The sequence below is a fragment of the Pezoporus wallicus genome, unplaced genomic scaffold (genome assembly GCF_028554395.1).
Source record: "Pezoporus wallicus isolate ANWC-B61680 ecotype Strahan unplaced genomic scaffold, APGP_CSIRO_Pwel_v1 contig_2384, whole genome shotgun sequence".
Classification (NCBI taxonomy): domain Eukaryota; kingdom Metazoa; phylum Chordata; class Aves; order Psittaciformes; family Psittacidae; genus Pezoporus; species Pezoporus wallicus.
In genome coordinates this window covers 10272812-10294524 of record NW_026640488.1, presented here as the reverse complement: position 1 = coordinate 10294524, position 21713 = coordinate 10272812, and the positions used below count along the sequence as shown (strand labels likewise).

General features: G+C 37.9%; 1 protein-coding gene across 1 annotated transcript; it reads left to right on the top strand.

Moving 5' to 3' along the window:
• Positions 1–6792: 6792 nt before the first annotated feature.
• On the top strand, positions 6793–21405 carry AGA (aspartylglucosaminidase). Its single transcript, XM_057419195.1, has 9 exons — positions 6793–6985; positions 8824–8977; positions 9663–9775; positions 14481–14593; positions 15474–15585; positions 16282–16357; positions 17179–17286; positions 19388–19521; positions 20354–21405. The coding sequence occupies exons 1-9, from the start codon at positions 6793–6795 to the stop codon at positions 20452–20454; spliced, it is 1104 nt and encodes a 367-aa protein (XP_057275178.1). The 3' UTR covers positions 20455–21405.
• Positions 21406–21713: the final 308 nt, after the last annotated feature.

Here is a 21713-nt window from a genome sequence, read left to right as displayed (position 1 = left end):
AAAAATGGAAGATGCAGATGTAGAGCCAGTGAGTCATAGAATCATTTATGTTGGAAAAGAGCCTTAAGATCATCAAATCAAACTGTTAACCTAACATTACCAAGTTCACTACTAAACCGTGTCCTGAAGTGCCACATCAATTAGTTCACTGTGTTCTGTTAAAGGGACTATATTTCAAAGTAGTATCTTGAGATTTAAACCAGGTTTAAGTCAGTTGTTCAGAAACCAGCCATAGGCCAGGCCACACTTGAAAAGGGTTTTGGATTCCTACCTCCTAGTGTGCCTGTAGTATCACATGGTTGGTTGGGAACCTAAGCGTGAGTTAGGAGCTTAAAATAGTTCCTGGATCTAGGCTAGGTCCACGACTCTACTGCAAACTATCATGTATTTGAAACATCATATGGTACTTCCTCTAAATATAAATTTGTAAATATAAACTATGTTTATTCGCACTACAGCTCTGGTAATTCTGCTTTTAGGGGAGTCAGACTTGACTAATAAGTCCTAATATGTAAAGTCTAGATGTTTTCTGGTGAGTGAATTGTTGGTACAAGGGTTAATTCAAGCACCAACACACCATCTTATAATAAATTTAACAAAAACAAGTTAATGGAGTAATTCCAGTAGAATAAGAGCAATATTAGTATTGCTTGTTATTGAATTTGAATCTCTAGATGAAATATAGTCAGCTAGAGCCAGGTACCATATGGTTATCCAGACTATAGCTCAACAGATATCCCCCAAGGTACACAGCTCTCCTTCATATACATGAATGCAAAGAACACATGGTAAAATATATAATACAACAAATATGTTTGAATAAATAGTGGGGGAGCTGTTAACATAGTTCTTCTCAATGAGAAATGTGTAGTGTTTATGCAAATATATATTTTAAGTGAAAATTCTTGCAGATTCTCTTTACACTCAAATCCAAAAAGCATTATTTCTATTTAGAAGCTTGACCATTTTTATAGTCACACAAAAGTCATCTGGTGCCAGAGTAGCTCAAAATTAGGACCTGTTTGAATGGAAGTCTATACAGTAACACCATAGTTTCAGCTTTTCAACAAGTCTTACAGCTCCTTTAAGTAAAGTCTAAGTGATGATATTGCTACAGTGATTGACAAGCTTGTCTAATTCCAAATTCTGGAGCAAAAACTAGGTTTGCTTCTAAATAAAGAGTAGCTAGAAAGCTATTGGGAAAATTAACAGATAATAAAGACACTGGACTTGACCAATTTTAATATTTTAGAAAATGCTTTTCTGAAAAGTTATATATATAATACTGAAAGAGTATAGGAATGTTTTATGAAAGTCAAGGCAATGTAAAGACGACCAGAGACTATCATAAATGGACTCAGTAATTCCTGTCTCGTACACCATAACATGTGTTGTTACAGACTAAGGGAGTTTCAGGTCAGAAGATGAGATATGTGTCCCTTTTTTCTCTATCAACTGCCCAAGCTAGCTAGGGCTCCAGGCAACTCCCTTGTAGTCTTGTAGGTGAACCAGTTCTGCTGATGAGGGAGTAGTCATTTACCAGATGCTTCTCCAGTGAAGCCAATTAAGCCATCCAGAATACTAAGAGTCTGAAAGGTCAGTTTAACTATTATTTATTTACAAACTGAATTCATTATTTATGCTGCAAAAGCAATGTGGCATCCCCTTTCAATGTGACTCTAAAGTCTAAATCTAAAAAGTAATTGTAAAATCACAACCTGGAAGAGAAGAAAACATAGGAAGAGATACATTTTATTGAGGTTTATCTAGGGTATGTGATGAGGTTAAGTCACAACATAATTTCAAAAGTGAGTATCAAAGATAACAGCAAACACACGAAACATCACCTTTCCCTCAAGTAAAAACTTACAGAATCTGAGAAACATTTACATAGAATGAAAACACAAAAAATCTGAAGCAAAAATCTGCTCTTGTTTCAAATACAGAATCTCCTCTGTATTCTGTGGTATTGCACTTGTGTGACCATGAAAGGATGAGATTATTATAGTCAAATAATGAGACAAAATCCTTGCAAAGTAAGTAAATTCAGACTCACACCTGCTGCTTAACCACTGGCTTGCCCCTTGTCTCTAGGCATCATATCCTATGATTTAGTCAGTACAGAAGGTCAATTCCTGGCAAAAATTAACTTAAAAATGCAGCGGTAGCTCATAACTTTGTATTTCTGTGCTTTGTATCTCAGTTATTTCATCTTAAAATACAGTTAGTAAATGCTATCAAGAGCATTTTTGTTCGAGACTCTAGTTTGTCAGTCTGAAGCCAAAAAAAAGATGAATTTCCCACTTAATAACCCCTGTGGTTACTATCAGAGTCTAACAGAACTTGCAAAGGACAGTAACTGAATGGTTGGTACTTGCAGAAGCAGATTCTCAAAATTACTTTGACCTGATTTGTACACTTCTTCAATGATTTGGAAACACTGCAGAGCTGAGGATACATCCAGTTCAGACATCACGGAGCAGGAACTACCTCTTTATCACTTCTCTGTCCTGTTCTTAAAATCTACCTTCAAAATATTTCAGCCATCTTTACACCAAACACTATTGGGCTGGGATACCTCAGCAAGGTTTATGTGGACGAAACTGAGTATGAGACACAGAAGCAGGTATAAAACTTGGGGCTCTGCTTGTACAGACTAATACATAGGGAAACACAGAATGGCATAAGTGTGTCCTGACAAAGACTACAGAGGAAACAACTTGCACAGAGCACTATGCACAGACATCGTACAATTTTCTTTTCGAAATTGGGTCTTACACATTGTAAACTATATCCTAAAGCAATTGCTTACTGCTTTGGGGTGTGATAACACTGAAAACATCATAGTGCTGCATGCAGTGTTGATATGCCCTCTACTCATAGGTAATCCAAAATAGATGAGGATCCCTTCTAAAAATTTTGGTAAGCATACTTGAAACACCTGAAATAGATGTACACATTGTACATTGCCATATTTCTAAGATACTATTCATATAATACAAGTTCCTGGTTACCTTCCCTTCAACATTGAAAACTTTAAGTATGCTCATTTAACAATGTCAAGATAACTTTCAGACTTGGGGGTAGCAAACAGTAACTTGCTGCATTTGTCCAACAACTTTATTATTGCTATGGATCACATCTATGAAGACATCATAAAGTTACAAGGACTTCTAATAAAAAAGGCAGTTCCAACAATGTAAAGTGGTCCTTTACATGTTCCATATGACAACTTTATTACTGCAGTGGACCAGTATAGCAATTACGACTAGGAAATATATTACACATAACTTGTTTTGAGACATAATGCTACAATAGGCCAAAATAATAGTGCAAGAACATATTGTTCTGTAACATGTCATAATTATTTTGAGGTTACAAAGTAAAAAAGTAACTTAGCAATATGATAAAAAAGTGGCAACAAAAGCAAATTTATCAATGGAAACATGACTATTATTGCTTAGTTACTATGATGGCTGTGTGGTTATTATAATTAGCATCTGTACTTTTCCTCATTATAGATATTAATGCTCATTAACATATTGTCAAGGATCAGAGAGTGCTAAGTTAGGACACACTGGTGCTGTACGCTATACATACTTAAAATGATAACCCAGACCCAAGAGACCTTACAGTAAAAGTAAAAGAGAATGCATAACACATGGGAAAAGATTCCTGGGGAAGACATGAAACCAGAAAAACAATATGGGAAGCAGAGGTCTGGATAACTGTATGATTTTAACATTACACATTTTGAGAGAACTCACACTGATGCTGATTTTTATGGAGGATTCAGGTAAGTATAACTAAGTAGCTTTGAAAATGAGAGAGGGCATAAGGGTCTTTCCTAGAAGATTTAAGAGGTAAATGATGGAAACACTTACCATTCAACCAGTGTTGTCCAGTGAATGCGAGAACATACATATTGTAAGAAGCCATGAAAGAGATCCAAAGAGAAAAAAAGGAATTTAGAAAACAACAGAGCAGGTTGCTTCCACAAATCTACCCAAACCAGAAACCCATAACACAGGGTCATTTAAAAATATATTTTAATTAGAAGCATGATGGATTCAAAATGTTACGTGTCAAAAAACAAAACAAAACAACATAACAAAACCCCCATACTAAGTTTCTATAGCAAATGCTAATTGAAGGGTTGATTGTTTTTACTAAGAAAATTATTCTCAGATTTGCTTTTTGTGTTTATGTATGTTAGCATTAGAAAGCGTAAGCAAAATCAAGATTAAAATGTAAACAAATTACAGATATAGCTACAACACTTAATCAGATTTCAAAGCACATTTAGGGAAAATTTGAGACAGCAAAAAGGAACTAGGCATGCATTTTTGAACAGATGGCGCTAGATAAGGTCACACAGATATAATTGAGGTCAGAATTTGGACACTGTAGGAACAGACACTCTCAGTGAAAGAGGTGAATCTCCTCCTGTGTATTTCATTAATTACACAGTGCCAGTCAGTCACAGTGTTGTCTGTTATAGATCCTCTCAGTAATCCCTTGTCCACAGAACTATTTCTCTAGAATATTCTTTTAATATTATGCACTTGAAGAAAAATGCTGTGGAAACAATTATTTGATTTTTAGCTGCAGAGAAAAACGTCTACTGGTATCACCATTAATCTTAGCTACAGGTAACAGTAACTATTGAGGGGCAAACAGATTAAGGTACATTTTCAATGCCCATTTAGGAAGAACTGATATAAACCAACTGCTACTTCTCAGAAAATTACAAACAAGTTTTACATTCAAAGACCAATTTTAAAATACTTTATATCAGAGACAGAAGGCAAATCAAGAGCCCAGATGGATATAACAGAACTGATTTGCAAAGTTGTCTTGGACAGATACTGCTCAAATTCTGCTCAGCTTTCAGCATGTAAAAACAGTTTTATCACCTTTGGTGTTGGTGTTGATTTCACACACTGCATCTGAGAGCAGTCTTCGCTTTGTGAGTTTTTTTCACAGTTAGTATAAAAATATATTATATTTAATAACATAGTATACAGTAAAGCATGGATTCATTATTGCATTTATATCTAGCTGGAAGTCATTCACATTTGAATGCCAGTTAGAAAGCATACCACAGAAACCAAAACAACTGAATTTCTACATGGGCCTCAAAGCATTATGTTATGCTGTTTCAAGTTGTACAAAATATTCTCTCTACAGCTGTGCAGATGCAACCAGCACAGTCAATACTTTTATTTGAATGAAACCCATATCAAAGTGCTTTTCTTTCATAATGGTCCATTTTACCTTTCTAAAAGAAAACATTATTTGGAAAATATCGTTAATATATCAATTTTAGGAACATGCTTGATTATATTTTCCTTTTCACTGACTACTGAATTACTTCCCTGAAAATATTTTCCTCTGTTTTCCTTCCTTTAACATTAATTTGGATCTATATTTTGGCCCTTTTTCCTTCTTGAACAGCTTCACACACAAATACGTGACAAAAATAAGAACAGTAATATCAGATATAAATCAGCTAACGGTATTTATATGAGTAAAGGTTTCTGTAGACTACTTGCAGCTTTGCTTTTGGGAACTGGCTGAAACCAAGGACAAGCTATTACTAAAGTCAAAACCAATACTGTATTTTATTATTTTATTACTTTGGTAAATAAAGGATAACACATTTCTTTTATGACAACTATTGAATTCCAAAGTCTCTGGATCATTTTGTTATAATAAAAATAATACTGTTTCAGGCTTTTTAAACCATCTTAAGTACGCTTACAATTTATGCATGCCTACAAGCTTGAGCTTGTCACACATAAGGTCCAAGTGTCTCTTCTTAGTGCAAATCCAAGAACAATGACATTACTGGTGAAGGATAATCGAGTTTGGCCATTAGATGTTGTAAAAGAGTAATGAGAATGAGCTGAAAAAAGCAACAAACAAACAAAAAAGCAGTATATTTTATATCCTTTTCTTGTGGTAGAAGCAGAAACCACCTTTTTTCATGTTTTTCAAAAGTAATGCAGCTGGTTGATGACCAGTAACTGAACATAATCAGCCCTGAACACAAATGGGTGCATTACGCTGACAGCACGTGAGCCTATGGACCTGACGTCAGACTGCTATGGCAGCACGTCAAATGGCTTTAAAATATCGTTAGTAGTTTACAATGAAAAGCTTGAACAGCAGGGATAGAATTAAAAAAAATTACTTGTTACGTTTTATGATTTCTATAAAGCAAGGCTTTTTACAGACTCTTTTGTAAGCTATTCACTACAGTAGATCACAAAATGTCTTTCGCAGAAATGCCTCTGTGCCGTGCGAACACTTTTGACAAACATGCACGTGTTGGCAGGGTGCACGCTGTATGTGAATCTCATGAGCACACATGGAGATTGTTTTTGTACATGCTTTACCAGGTGTGCTCCAACCCCACAGCCCTGCTGCCACAGGGTCTGCGCTGGCACCCACCGCTCAGCCCCAGCACCACCCACTACCACAGCCACCTCCAACACCCCAGCATGACACTTCACTACCGTGACCTCCACACACACATGCTGGCTTTAAAGCACACCAGGCACACAATAAATATATAAGTGGCATTTTAATCTGCGCTAGGCCTTGGCCTTAGATGGGAGGCGTTTAGGCTTTCCCTTGACCCAAAGTCGCCCCTCAGCCAGCCGGCTGCAAACCCACCCCCTGCACATAGCCTAATCCCTACCGGACGCAACACTCCCCCCGGCCAAGTAGCGCCCTCCACCGCGGCCAGTACCAACAGCGCCCGCACCGCTGCGCTGCCGTGTGCGCATGCGTGGCAGCCGCCGTCCGAATCGTGGCGGTGCGGAGGCTATGGCGGCGGTGGCAGGGTGTGGTGAGGTCCGGCGGTGGATGGTGGTCGCTCCTCTCCTGCTCGTCCTGTTGCAGCCGGCGGGTGCTACCTTGGCTGCCGCCTTGCCTGTAGTCATCAACACTTGGGCGTTTAGGAAGGCCGCAGAGACAGGTGCCCGGTGGGGGGTCGGGTGGGGCGGGGTGTCCCGGCCTTCTGAGGGGCTGCCGGGAGTTCTGCGTGTTGGTTTGGAAGTCTCTTAAGCATGATCACGGTTATGTGTGCTAAAAAGTAGGCTGTGACCCGGCTTCTGGTACAGGGCTCCGGCTGCAGAGGGCCTGTGTTACGCTCACGGGGCAGAGCGAGTCCCGGTACCGCAGGGAAGCTGCGTGAAGTGCTTGGTAAGGGCCTGCGGCGGGTCTAGGGGCCTCGTAGTGCCTTTCTGTGGGGAAGGGGCCAGGCCCCTGAGATGCCTGTGCGTTGGTGTTGCGCTCTGTCTGAGCATTGGTGTTGCTTGACAGCCTGCAAGAAAGTGGTTCAGCTTTCAAGGTTGGGAAAAATGCCTTTAAAATAAAAGGGAAGCTGAGGGGTTATGGGCTGTGGAAAAGCTGGACTAAAAACATTCTTTTGCTAATAATATGTTTTTAATTGTGCCTTTCTGAGATTCATTCTTGCCCCAAACATTTAGACAGTTCTTAGTACAGTATTTTTGGAGCTCTGTGTAGTTTTGTGATGTGTTATTGACAGTCAAAGCAGATTTTCCTGTGGCAACATAAATTAGTTGTGGATACTGAATTTAAAAGACTCAGGCTATTTTATCATAGTTGAGTTGCAAGTAATCACATATTATGGAAGATTTATTAGTGAAATGGGTAAAACCTTGTATAGGTCAGAAGTGAAATGCAGTCATGAAAACTGCATGGCCCTTGCTTTGCAGATTTTGAAAGCTTCTGTTAAGGCTACTCACAGCAATAAAGGTAGTAGGACATGGAGTGGAACTCCTCACTGGAGTTTATAATAAAGACAAGTGCATGAGGAGTTGGATTCTAGGTGTCCTACTTCTTCCTTGGTGTATGTAGTTTCATGCAGTTGCATGCAGCATTTGTAAAGATGAGGCTTCTTGAGATGGTAGAGACAGTGTAATTGTTTGCTTCTGCCAAAAAGAGGTGGGCTGCATTGCTTCTCCTGCCACCCCTGTGCTGGGTCTGGCAGATGAGGGAGCACAAGGAGGAGCAAGCAGGATTGCTGCTGTCAGTGGCAGCAAGCTCAGCATGTAGGAAAATCTTGCCTGAGGTCCAGCCTTGTGAAATGTCACATGTGCTCCCATGTGCCAGCTTCAGGCTCAGCTTATTCAAATCATATCATTTGGCATGTCTGTAATGTCTTACAAAACAGCACCATGAGCTAGATCTTAAACAGCAGAAGACTAAAGGATTGGACAGGAGAATGTGGAGACTAATTTCTTGTATATTGTTTCCACTTTCTTTTTGTTCTTATTGATAAAATTTTAGATCTTTTAGATCACCGTATGGTTTAGATCTTTTTATTCTGCAGCTGGACACTTCGTATTCTCATATGAAGCTTTTGAGGGCTGCTTATTATAACTTTTGCTTTTTATTTTGAGATAAAAGTTTTGCTTCCCTCTTCCTCCCCCACCGTCAGAGGGCTTTAAATAAGCAGTGATAAAGCAATAGTTGGTTCTTGTCAAATGAGGAGGTTATTTAATGTATAGAAGTTGTGATGACTGTTAGTAAAGACCTTCTCAGTCAGAAAAAAGTTCAGTTTCTCAGTCATAAACACTAATCAGATATGCAAGAAGAATAGTATTTAGAAAAATAATGCTTTACAAGCTTTTGAATATATTAATATTTTGACTTTATTTCACCTATAAATTACAGTTTACTTGCTTTATCCACTTATATAGTGCATCTTCATTATGTCTATCTTTAAAACATTCTTTAAAGTAGTAGTGGAGATATTTCACTAGTGACAATTATATGTGTTGATTATAGCTTGGGGAGTATTGCAATTGGGAGGTTCTGAGCTGGATGCAGTTGAGAGAGGCTGTGGTCAGTGTGAGATCGACCAATGTGATGGGAGCGTGGGATATGGAGGAAGTCCAGATGAAAGTGGAGAAACAACACTGGATGCAATGATTATGAATGGGTAAGAAAACTACATGGAGAAAAGAATGATCCCCATTATGTTTAGCACATTTTAATGTAAGATCTGTTGTTACAGAGATCTTGCTGATTTAGGGTTGACTATAGGACAAAGTTATATGTAAACTTGTGGAGCTAGGGAAAATACTTAATTAGTGCAATAGTAGCTAAGCATGTTTGTTGCTGAATCTTTATATATAGTGTGGTAATCTAGCTCTGGATATCACACTCACAAAGCAGATGGTTGGTAGCATTGTAAGCTTTCCCTTTACGTTCATTCCATAAATATTTCACTTCTGGAGCAATTGTATTCTGTGCTTTATTTACCATTTAAAGCTGCCCTGATTAAAGAGTAATTGCAATTATATGCAATTATATAATTGCACAAATATGAGTTTATGTGATAAAATAGTTATTCCACTGAAAATATTACTCTGGACTGAGTTACTGTTACTTGAGCCTTATCCCCATGCCTGTGAAAGTAAACAATACAGGGGTAAAGTTTTTCCCACAAGTGATTTAGTTTGTCTACTACTAGATTAGTGATGTTGTCTGTCTATGGCATAGAACAATTAAAGCAATGTGTTAAAAGAGAAGGCTTTCTAATTTAGATGAGAACAGATTTTGTCTGATAAAAATGTACAATTATTCTTGTATTTTTAATAAGTTTTAAATATTTCTTGTTACAGCAACACCATGGAAGTTGGAGCAGTTGCGGATCTCAGACATGTAAAAAATGCAATCAGTGTAGCACGAAAAGTCATGGAATACACTAAGCATACGTTATTAGTGGGAGAGTCAGGTAATTATCCTTTTAACTGTCTTCAAAACATACCTTTTTCTTATAACACTTCCTGCCAAAATTGCTGTATATTACTCTTGGTAATATAGGAGGAAGGATTCCCTGACAATCAAATGAGTATTCAAATAATTCAGAAGTGTTTACTATCTTATTACATGTGAATGAATTAAGTTGTTCACTGTTTGGACATGAAAAGAAAAACACGATTTTGTGGTCTTTCCACCAATTTATTTGGAAACGTTAACTTGTAATCCCAAGGCTTTGTTAATACCACAGATATGAAAGGTATCAAAGATGATTTGAGATGAGGCACTGTAGCAGCTGTTAGATGTAAACATTTAATTTAAAACCATAGAGCAACTTTTTCTAAAGAATAACAGACTTAATAGACTGTAGAGTTAGATTTTACTATTGTAGTATGTATTCAGCATGACTGTTGTACTTCACAGTTTAGAAATATGTGAGAATTTGAATGTAAAAAACTGCATTAGGGGTTGTAATCCTCGGCACAACAAAAGAGCGATAGCAAACTGGAGGAGTAGTTGGGCTTTTCAAATATGAGCTGCTGCTGTTAGAATACTGATTTCAAAAGAGATGTACATTCCAGGGAGGTATATGAGTAGTGAATGGAAGGTTACTTGGCTCACAGTTAAGGACTTTTAAAATGTATTTGCCTGTTCAGAAAGAAATGTGGAAGTCAGTGCAAAATTGGCATCTGAGCATTAAGGGAAGGTGGTTTGAAACTGCTAAGAAAAGATTAAAGATTCTTGAGGGAATTAGCATGTACAGAATGATAGAGAAATAAGTGCAACAGTAGTTTCTTGATGGAGTGAAATAGGGCAACAGAGGGAGGTGAAGACAGTGTTTGACAGGAAGTCTGAAAAGAGAGATTGGGATTTGCAGATTCTATTTCATTTGAGCAGTTGGTCATGACTAGGTTACAAATGGCTTTGGTAAGAAAGATCTCACAGATGATGCTGAAAAAGAAATTGGTCAGGTAGTGCTCGTCATACTCCTTTCCCCCTTACACCTTCAACAAGTTTACCAACACCACTGAGATTTGTGGTGTGATTGACATGCTGGAGGGAAGGAATGCTATCTAGAGGAATCTTGACAGTCTTGAGAGGTGCGCCAGCATAGACCTTATGAAGGTTCAAGGTCAAGTGCAAGGTCATACACCTGGGTCAGGTCAGTCCCAAGCATAAAGACAGGCTGAGTGGGGATTGGATTGAGAGCAGCCTGAGGAGAAGGATTTAGGGGTGTTGGTTGACAAAAAGCTCAACATGAGCCAGCAGTGAGCGCTCGCAGGCCACAAAGCCAGCTGTATCCTGGGCTGTGTCAAAAGGAGTGTGGCCAGCAGGTCGAGGGACGTAATTCAGCTGCATTCAGCTTTGGGGCCAGCAACAGAGGAGGGATGTGGACCTGGTTGAGGGAGTCCAGAGGAGGGCTACAGAGATGCTCAGAGGGCTGGATTACCTCTACTATGGAGACAAGATGAGCGAGGAGGGCTTGTTGAGCCTGGAGAACCAATACCTAAAGGGTGCCTATAGGAAATCTGGAGAGCGATGTTTTATAAGAGCATGTAATGACAGGACAAGTAGGAATGTTTTTAAACTGAAGGAAGGTAGATTTAGATTAGACATTAGCAAGAAATTCTTTACTATGAGGATGGCGAGACACTGGAACAGATTACCCAGAGAAGCTGTTGATGCCCCATCCCTGGAAGTGTTCAAGGCCAGGTTGGATGGGGCGTAAATGTTAGTGAATTAATCAAAGCAGAGAGAAATTAAGAAAGAATAGTATTCTGAAAGCATGTATTTTCTGGAGAAATAGGAACTTGGATAAAGGAAACTATAGTTGTCTTTACCAAGCAAAAATTGATAAAGAGAAAAATGGAGCCATAGCTTCAGAAAAATACATCTGGACCTTCAAATCAGTATGTGGGAGAAATGATAGTTTATTTTCTAAATGAAAATGTTCACATTTTCACCAGAAAAGCTAGTTAGAATAGTAAATCCTTTTAATATATATAATCTCTGCAGGCTTTCTTTATTCCAGATGCAGAATTGCTGAGATTATTCTTTATTTTTTTCCAAATAACTAAAGTACACTTTTATTCAAATATGTTTAGTGATATAATCCAGGAAAGTCTGCCCATTTCCTAAAATATAATTTCTTTGAGAAGTTCGTACTAGAGAGGAGGAGGCAAGCTGTGGCACACATTCATTTTGTTTAGTTGATCATTTTTAAATGTGTGACACGTACCTTGTTTCTGGCAGTAAAATTTTAATGAAAGTAACATGAAATTTTAATTTTCAGTGTTAAAAGTACTGATGGCATCTGTTAAGAGTGCCATGACACCTGAATAGTCTTCGCAGTTCTGTTTATATTGACTCAAAAAAAATGAAGTTTAGGTATCTTAACACGTTTTGTACATCAAGAATTTAAGGAAGACAGTGCATTACAGAATCATAGGGTGGTTGACGGCAGGGACTTCAGGTCTTCTGGTCCAACCTCCCTCCTTAAGTAGGGCCACCTAGAACCGGTTGCCCAGGAACATTTCCAGGTGGCTTTTGAATATCTCCAGAGATTCCAGAGATGGAGACTCTGCAACCTGTGAGCAACTTTGTCACCCCCCCCAGAGTGTAGAGGTGTGCCTTGTTGTTCAGAGGAAGCTTCTCACGTTTCTGTTTGTGCCCATTGCCTCTTTTCATGTCACTACACACCACTGAAAAGAGCCTGGCTTGATCTTTACACACTCCCTTCAGATATTTTTATATATTGATGAGATCTCCTGAACCAGGCTGAACAGTCCCAGCTTCAGCCACTCCTCCTAGTTTTGTATCATCTGCAAAATTTGGTGAGGATGTGCACCCCCTCATCCAGGTCATTAATGAAGATACTGAACAATGCTTGACCCTGTATTGATCCCAGTGTTACGCTGCTAGTTACTGGCTCTAGACTTCATACTGCTGATCACCAAACACCCTCTTAAGTTTGGTCCTTCATTCAGTCCATACTTCATCAACTTCTCTTTGAGAATCTTATGGGAGACAGTGTCAAAAGCCTTTGATGTGGAAGTTAAGGTAGACAATATCCACTGCTCTCCCCTCATGTACCAAACCAGTTGTTTCATCACAGAAGGTTATCGGGCTGATCAGCCACAACTTCCCTTTCGTGAAGCCATGCTGACAACTCGCAGTCGCCTTCTTGTCCTTCACGTGCTCAGAAATGGTGTCCAGGCTTAGTTGTTCAATCATCGCAGTAATCAGCATGAGGCTGACCAGTATGTAGTTTCCTGGGTTCTGCTTCTTAGCCATGATGTAGCTTTTGTTGAGCAGATACAGATAACCACGCTGATCAGAGTTGCACTGTTAAAAGAACTGCTTTCTCTGTTCATTGCCTGATTTCTTTAGGACAAGTCTTGGAAAATCAGCAATAGAGGCCATGTATATGCTCTGAATCTGGTGAGGAACATTTAATGCAGAATGATTACAAGTGAGAAAGCAAAGAATTAGTTTGGTTATCATGTGCCAAGAAGTTTTCAGGTTTGTCTCCAACAGATAGGAAAGTTTCATAATCACAGTATGCCTGACCCTTTCACTTTGTCTCGAGCAATACTTAGACCAGTAATCCAAGTAAACAGTTCAGGGAGTAAACATGACCAATTCTGCTTCCTGGAATAGAAACAAGGCTTTAGAAGTCATGAAAGAATGACTGACAAATATGCACAAGCACAAGTTTACCTAAAAACAATCCCCAAAACAAAAACCAACCAAACAAGAAAAACCACCAGACCTGCCTGTTTTGTTTAATTGAAGCTGTCAGTTTTCTTATACTCCGAGTACAAAGAGGATTTAACTGTGTCAGTTTTAAAGAAAAACATAGAAAACATGTCCAGAAATAACTGAAGGCTTTTCTTAATTCTTCAGCTGGAGAAGCTCGTTCAGCTGCATGTTACAGTGACATTATTATCATGGATTGGTAATATAAATTCAAGCATCTGAATCTAGCAACAGTATCTGTTACTTGGTAATATCAAATGTATCTACAACTAAAAGATGAAAGAGTAGTTGATCTTTTTTCATTTCCCTTTCCCTTACAAGAAAATCCGTTCTTAGAAGTGCAGCATTCTTTCATTGCTTGTGTTGGTATTTCTTTTGCTCTCTTGACACATACTATATTAATTTTCAAAACAAGGAAGCAGTCACTTTTCAAACTGCAAGGAAGAAGTGTAATATGTAAGCTGGTGGATTAATTTCTGCAAGTATCAGTGTTTTGGTGGTAAATGTGCTGCTGTTACTTGTATTTCATAGAAGACTAGATTTTTAAGGAAAATATACTGTTATTTGTATAATATACTTAAATATTTCTGTGACACACACAGCCCAGGCCACTCTTGCTTCAGGTTGTTTGTGTTCAGTTGATTAACAGAATTGAATCTGTTTTCTTTCAGTGCTAAAACTTACATAAGTTAACATAATTACAGTGAATTGAGGAAATTTGATATTGCCAGTGAAGGGAGAGTTTGCTACTGCAGTTATACATTACTATAATGGCTTGTACTGCTCCCTGAAGACATTTCTCATCTCTAGAGAGGATACAGTATTTTTGATTTCTAGATAACATTACATGAATGTATTATCATAAAATATATAACCATATGAATAAATCAATGTTTTTGGCTTTGTTGTTGCTTTTCAAGCCTCCCTGTTTGCTGTAAGAATGGGGTTTCCGTATGAAGATTTAACTACCCAAAAATCTCTTTTGGTGTATTCAGAGTGGCTTAATCAAAGCTGTCAGCCAAATTACTGGAAGGTAAAGTGTGGTGGTGGTGAAAGTGGGGTTTAGGAAGTCAGTAATGCAGCATTGCCTCTTTCAGCTTATATTGAAGTTGTGCTTTGCATGTGAAGAAAAAAGAAGTTTTGCATATTAAATGAAAAAATTTGGAATTACCAAGCATTTGGTAGGTCCAGCAAAAGTATGTGTCTAGCTCTTAATTTCTTGGATCCTGCTGGTTTTGGCCTTGGCGGAGTGTATACTTTTTGATGCATTTATAAATTTCTGTAAGAAAACCTTATGGTAGCAATTAAGGTTCCTAAAAAGCGAGGCTTTATGCAGACTTGTGAACACATCACATTAATGCAGCTGTCTGTTAAACTTGCCTGTTGTGATGAGATTTCTCTCCTGTTTGGTTTTTTTGTTTGTTTTTTGACTAGTGTTACAAATTTCTACATGTTTGTATGCTGTCTTGCTTCTTGGCTATTAAATGCTGCATTGCTGAACCATTTTAATTCAGTATATATTGTGGTTTTCAGTTGGGAAAATATCTTGACTATGATGACTATGATACTTAATAATATCTTGACATTAGTAGAACAAACTCAGTTCATCTGGCTGGCTTTTAGCTCAAAAATTTTCTTTGTTTTGATGATTTTTTTTTTTTTATCAGTCAGTGGAGCAGAGGAGAATCTTTAATGTAACTTTCTAGTAAGAAAAACTTTTAACTGCATAATGCCAGAAGTCATTCTTTATTCTTTAAGCAAATCAGTCTGTGGGATTTCAGTACAGCTGTGTAATTTAAGTATCGGTCATCTGTTACCTGTGTGGTAGATTACAGATATTGACTGTGGTATTTTTAAATTTATCTATAATGAAGCAGAATATATTATTCATGCAAATCACAAAATGTTTACAGAATGTGATACCAGACTCTTCAAAATCCTGTGGACCATACAAACGACCTGAAAAAGTAACTTATAAAGAAGAGCAGATCTCACGAAGAAGTTTTCATAATCATGATACTATTGGTAACAACTTTTTGGTAACTCTGTTGTGGATGTATTTTTTCTTCATCATTCTTCCACCTTAGCTTTTGTTCAATGCCCTACTGCTTTTCCCTCAGATACCTTGCCATAATTTCTTGGGCAGCTATGGATGCAGTGCCTTCCTTATCAGTACAAAATTAACAAGGAGTAGGCTTATCCACACATCTGATTGCCTGACATGTAATTGTTGTTAACTTTGGCAGGCAATGTGTCACCGTCTGTGAAATTTAAGCTCATCCTTCTGATTCTTCTGACACACACCCCCCCCTTTTTTTTTTTTTTTTTTTTTTTCCCTTTAAGTCTCCCTAAAGTACCCTTTATACTTTCCAGACTTTTGTTGTTCTGGTGGTACTGGGGCAAGGTACCAGGTACATGTTATCTACTGGTTAAAATAGGTGTGTATCAGGAGACAGCAGATGCTTGGGCAGCAGTAATGTACAGCTCTGAACAGTGTGGCACTCACTTTTATAGACTGGTTTTTGAGCTCTTGTAATACATCCAGAAAGTTTCCAAATGTGTTTTAAGAAGAACTTCCGTAAGAGTATGGCTTCTCTATATGTAAGGATATTGGTAGTTTGAGAAGTCTGGGTATTGTGGCTTATTTAATACCATAGTGCTAATTAAATAAATTTGTTAGGCTTGTTTCAGAATGTTTTTCATCCTTGTTGAAAACTTTAGGTATGATTGTAATCGGTGGGAGTGGAACTGTTGTTTCTGGGACATCTACTAATGGTGCAGTCCACAAAATTCCAGGGTTAGTATCTCTGATTTTACAAAAAAAGCTTTTTTCCTGTCTCATTTGCTACATTAAGCCTATATAAAGGTTATGTTTTAGACTGCAGTGATCACAAAATGGCCTGGCTTATTTCTGGGCATTGCCACAAATCCCAGTACTGAGAAACTGTTGCAAGATGTTTGTCTTTGAGGGAGTGCTTGCTTTTCAGCTCACTTAATTTACCATACAGAGACACAAACAGCTGGCACAGTTGCAAGGCACCTTGTAAGGCATGGCACCAGAGGCAAATAAGCATTTTGGAGAGGTGCAGTCTCCAAAGAATTGTGTGTAGAATCAGAGCCCTAGGCTTGAATTTTGTCTTTGAGATTTTTTTTTTACCCAGATATGAATCTTGTCTGTCAACCAAGACAGACAACTAATGGATTTAGCACCAAGTTATTGAACATACTAATGTCCCCAGCTGCTTACTGTTGCCTACTGGCTAAACCTTACTGGCCAGACAATAGTCAGTATACTAACAAACAGCTGTGCATTCAAGGTGGATTAAGCCTCAGGTCAAACAGGTTATCACAGATCACTTTTATTGGTAGTTTTAAGACAAGACTTCTGACTGCAGTCGAGTGACCTCTTTACCTGTTCTGTTCTCCTGGGAGTTTAACACTAACTCAGCTGGAAGCAGTAAGGTTGACAAAGTTAAAAGTATGCCCAGGTTACAAGAACTTGCCAATACGAGGCCAAGAGCTATTACATTAGTGCAATCCCACTTGAATTATTAAATTACCATTTTCTGTAATTTCCAGGTTTTGTTTTGGTTGTCTTTTTTCCATTTTTCACTACAGCCGTGTAGGAGACTCTCCGATAGCTGGAGCAGGTTCCTATGCGGATAGCACAGCAGGAGGAGCTGCAGCCACTGGGGATGGTGACATAATGATGCGCTTCTTACCCAGGTTTGTCCTTGGGGCAGGCTTTGCTATTTTTCTCTAGCAAAATGTGAACTCAGAAAATGAACTAACTGTTCAAAAAGACAGTCTGTCTTACTAGCTGCTGAAGTGGGAGTAAAGGAGGGAATGGAAGGGGAAAGAACAGCATCACAATCAGGTCATCCTTAGGATCTGTCTTAAAAGAAATGACTTCTTAAATATCTTGATGACAGATCCCTTAATACTGCCACGCTGTTGAGCAAGCAGGCACCAGGTAATGAGTATATCCCCAACTTGCACACTTTAACAGAACTGATCAGCTTTCTCGTACAAAGTGTTTTATTGTGTGGGAAATGAGGCTTATAAATTGCAGGAAGGTTAGGGGGTGAGTCTCAGATTTCTTGGGAGGGCGGGAAGGTGTCATTGTAACAATCCTGTATAATTGCATCTAATTTGAAACTGGAAGACTGTTTTAGTGCTGTCGTCTTGGTTGCATAGCCTACATAAAATATGGGTGTTTTCATGACTGAGTTTTGACAATCATTCTTGTGAGTTGGTCTCAGCAGGAATGACTTACGGAAATCTGTGCTGAACGTAATAGGCATTGATGCCTGAAGGAATATATAGCAGTGGCCTTCATATTCCTTGGGTGCTTTTTCTGAAACTGGCAGTTAAAAATGCTTACTAGTTTGTTGCATATTTACAAGTGTTCTCAATGAGTTTCAGTCTGTTCCAAGTCAGCCTTGAAATACAAGGCAATTGACAACTTCATGAATTATCCTGAGGTATCAGATACCAACAGCAGTATTGAGTTGAGCTCCACTATGAGGTTAATCAATAAAAGCTTACATTACAGTTTAGCAGCCTGAAAGAGTTGGCTTTAATGCTTGAAACACTTTCTGCTGGCACCAGTGGGTTTTAGAAAACAACTCAGACCAGATGGTTACTCACAGGTTCTTTGTAGGTACAGATCTTTCCTATGTTATTTAGATATTCCCACATGAAAACAAATAATAGAATTGACTTGCCAGAAATGAAGAAAATGTTAAATATATTTTCTGCCTGCCACCTTTGAGATAGTAACGTCTTACAGAGTTTTTGATTAGTGAAGAGACACTTGTGAAATACAGCTTTATATTCAGATAGTTATCTTTAGATAACTTGAACCTATTTGATTGTTAGACTAAATCTAAGATAATAGGGAGCTTTAAATTGTAAGGAAAGCTCTCTTACATGGTACTTTGCTAACATCTGTAGTTAATGTTATCTGTAGATGAGTCTTAGTGTAACGAGTTGGTTTTGGTATATGCATCTTTCATCAAAACAAAATCTAGTGTTGCTTGCTTGTAAGTTACATTATGTGTTCTAATCTTCAGGCTCTGAAAGAAAATGACAACAAAAGTTTATTTTCCCTCTGAGCACATTTTGGAAATGAACTGATTCAAACAATGCCCATGTATTTATTTGCCTAATTATACTGTAGATACAAAGAAGTTCATCTTGATTTCTCTTTCATTTCGAGTAATTTTTTTTTTTAAATTGATTTGCAAAAAAATAGAAAGTAGCTCAAAGTCTTGATCAAAACATTGTACCTTCATGTTCATGAGATAAAATGGTTCAATTCGGAGGTTCCCAGAAACCGAAATTTTTTTCTGGACAATTTTTTTAATGCTTACTGAAACCAGTAGTTGATCAGTAATATCAGAGGTCAGTTTTCTTCAGAAAAGTACCTTGGCATTTGCCTTTTTGAAAACTAGTCATAACTTTTCATGCCAAACGTAATCACACAGTGAAAAATAAAAGCCCCTAACTCTTTAGCTGCTTCTTTGCAGTTCTTTAACTGATATGTTGCTTAGCCTCTTCTACTGCAAATGATGAGAGCATTATCTCAGGTTTAGTCCTGCCCTAGAACAATAGATGGTACAGAGGACATCTTGCAGCCCCTTTTAAGTCTTATTTGTAATTACAGTTCATGTAGAACTTGAGTAATAATTGCCAATATGAAGTTTGGATGAAGATTATTTATCATGTATTTCCATTATTCAAAGAAATCAATGTCTGTCAAAGGTATTTCAGAACGTATAATCTCAGTATGGCTGTCTGGGTGTCGTAACTGTGTTTCTTTCAGTTATCAAGCTGTGGAGTATATGAGAATGGGAACAGACCCAACAGTAGCCTGTCAGAAAGTAATTTCCAGAATCCAGAAGTATACTCCAAAGTTCTTTGGTGCTGTCATATGTGCCAATAGAACTGGAAGTTACGGTATGTATTTTGCTTAACAGACAAAGCTTGTTGACCTAATTAGGTCACAGAAGTACAAAGCCGGAAGTGGATTTTGAAAAAGAGATCTTTAATTATTCTTTGAACCCCGCAGCAATACTGGCCATTCATAATATCAAATGCTGGTTAGCAGGGCAGCTGTGTCCTAGTGTGGACTTGAGATATTTTCATTTTTCCTCTGCATTTCAATGTCTTAGACTTCCACAAAATCTTTGGAAGTCTTAGTAAAAATCAAAAATATTTACAACCTTTATGTGTTTTCCTGGACTGTGTATGATTAATTTGAAGGTTTTAAAAAAGAATGGTTATGCCTCCCCTAGATATGGCATAAGGCAGGGAGAATGTGAATGTTAAGCATAGCTTCAAAGCATTCCAAGATCAGTCACTGTGCCAGGCATCTCATTAGTGAACTCTTAGATCAGTAGGAAATACAATTTGCTAATCAACATGGCTTATTTAGTTAGACTGCTTATTGCTGTTCTTTGATCTCTTATTTCCCATAGTTCTGTGTTTAAGAGATTAGTGTTGGAGGAACTCATTAAGTTAATCAGGATTGAAAGAAAGAAAGATTTTCCTAAGTTGTGTTGCTGTTTCAAATTGTATTATAAGGGCATTAATTGCACTGCAGCAGGCAGCAGCACTGTATTTTTACTTAAAATTCAGTACTTTCAAGGTATCTTGAGTTAAACAGATTGTAAAGAACAATTACACCATTGTAGTACAATTAGTAACTGGGTCTTTAGATGATAAAGTACAATAACAAAGACACTAATCTTAAATGCAGCAAATTACACTTTTTTTCTTTCTTTCCTAGGTGCTGCGTGTAATAAAATTCCAGGATTCACTCAGTTTCACTTCATGGTTTCTAGTCCTTTGCTAAGTCATCCAACTGAGCAAGTAGTAGATTGCATTTAATTTCTTTTGTCATATTAACATCTAAATTTAAGACAGGGAAAGTGCTAAGCTTCCCTAGATGCTGCTTTTTAAAATGGTTATTCCGAGGTCTGATGGCTCTTACTGTCTGTTTGGTCTTGTAAGAACTAAGTAGCCAAAAGTGATGAACATTAACCACTGAACTGGACCTTTGCTTTGCCATTTGGTAACATATTTGGCAGAAATCTGAAAGGATGGGGAGCAGGAAGGTCTCTGCCTCTATGCATGAGACTTATTTTGAGAAAAATTGCCTAAGACAGTCCAGGTTTTCATTTCTCTTGAAAAGAAAATTGCATGCAAATGCTGACAAACAAGGAAGGAGGTTTGAAGAGTAGTGGAGACTATTTCGAAGCTTTAATTAAGAGGTAAGGAGCATCTCCTTGTGGACCTTTTTAACTTGTTTCAAGACAGCTGAGAATACATTTGAATAGAGAGGGCATCCAAACATCCCTAGTAGTACAAGCCTTCAAGGAGTATTGTGTTGACTCTGACTGGATGGGAAGACAGTTCAAAACCTTCCTGTCACCTGTTTTATGTAGTGGAAGTTAAGTTATAAATCTTAATCCAAGTGATTTCCTTGTCCTTAATATGCTGAGCACTTTCCCTATGACACATTTACACCTTCAAAGGAGCAGTTGAATACCTAAAGCATGAAAGTTACCTACAGCTGACAAAGCTGGGTTTGTCACTTTCTATGTCTAGATACCAGGATTCATTTGTAATAGCACTTCAGCATCTTGAGGATTGTTCCACAGGTATTTGAAGATGTTTGACTCTTTTCTTAACTTGGAGTCTTTCTGGTCATTTGATTGAATCTTTGCTAAACTTGGACTAGGAAAAGTTAAAGGGGGGAGCAGGTAAAATAAGTGTCTTGTCATAAACTTGATTTATTCTTTGTCTACTTCAATAAAATTATTGGGTAATAAAAGCACACCTTAATGTATCATTTGTAAGTAAGGTTGCTTAGATGCTTGTGTACTGTGCCTTAGAATGATTGTTGCCTTATGTTCCAAGTTGGTATCTTTAAAAGCTGGAAAAAATCATTCAAACCAGAATAGCTGTCTCCCTGCTGTCAAACTTAATCAACAAAGTAAGTTATTGGAGGATTCACTTCTGTCACTGGATCTTCAGAGCATCTTATAGCACAGAGTTCACTTTAGGCACAGCAAGCTTTTGTCAGAGGAGCCCTTGCTGAATATATCTCTAGTGGCTTAAGATAAGTTTTCTACCTGTTGTATCTG

What these genes read in the sequence shown, in the direction of transcription:
- AGA (XM_057419195.1), top strand. Translation starts at nt 6,793, where the DNA reads ATGCGTGGCAGCCGCCGTCCGAATCGTGGCGGTGCGGAGGCTATGGCG. An exon ending in TAGGAAGGCCGCAGAGACAG is followed by an intron (nt 6,986 to 8,823) that starts GTGCCCGGTGGG and finishes TGTTGATTATAG; the next exon opens with CTTGGGGAGTATTGCAATTG. An exon ending in GTCAGCCAAATTACTGGAAG is followed by an intron (nt 14,594 to 15,473) that starts GTAAAGTGTGGT and finishes AAATGTTTACAG; the next exon opens with AATGTGATACCAGACTCTTC.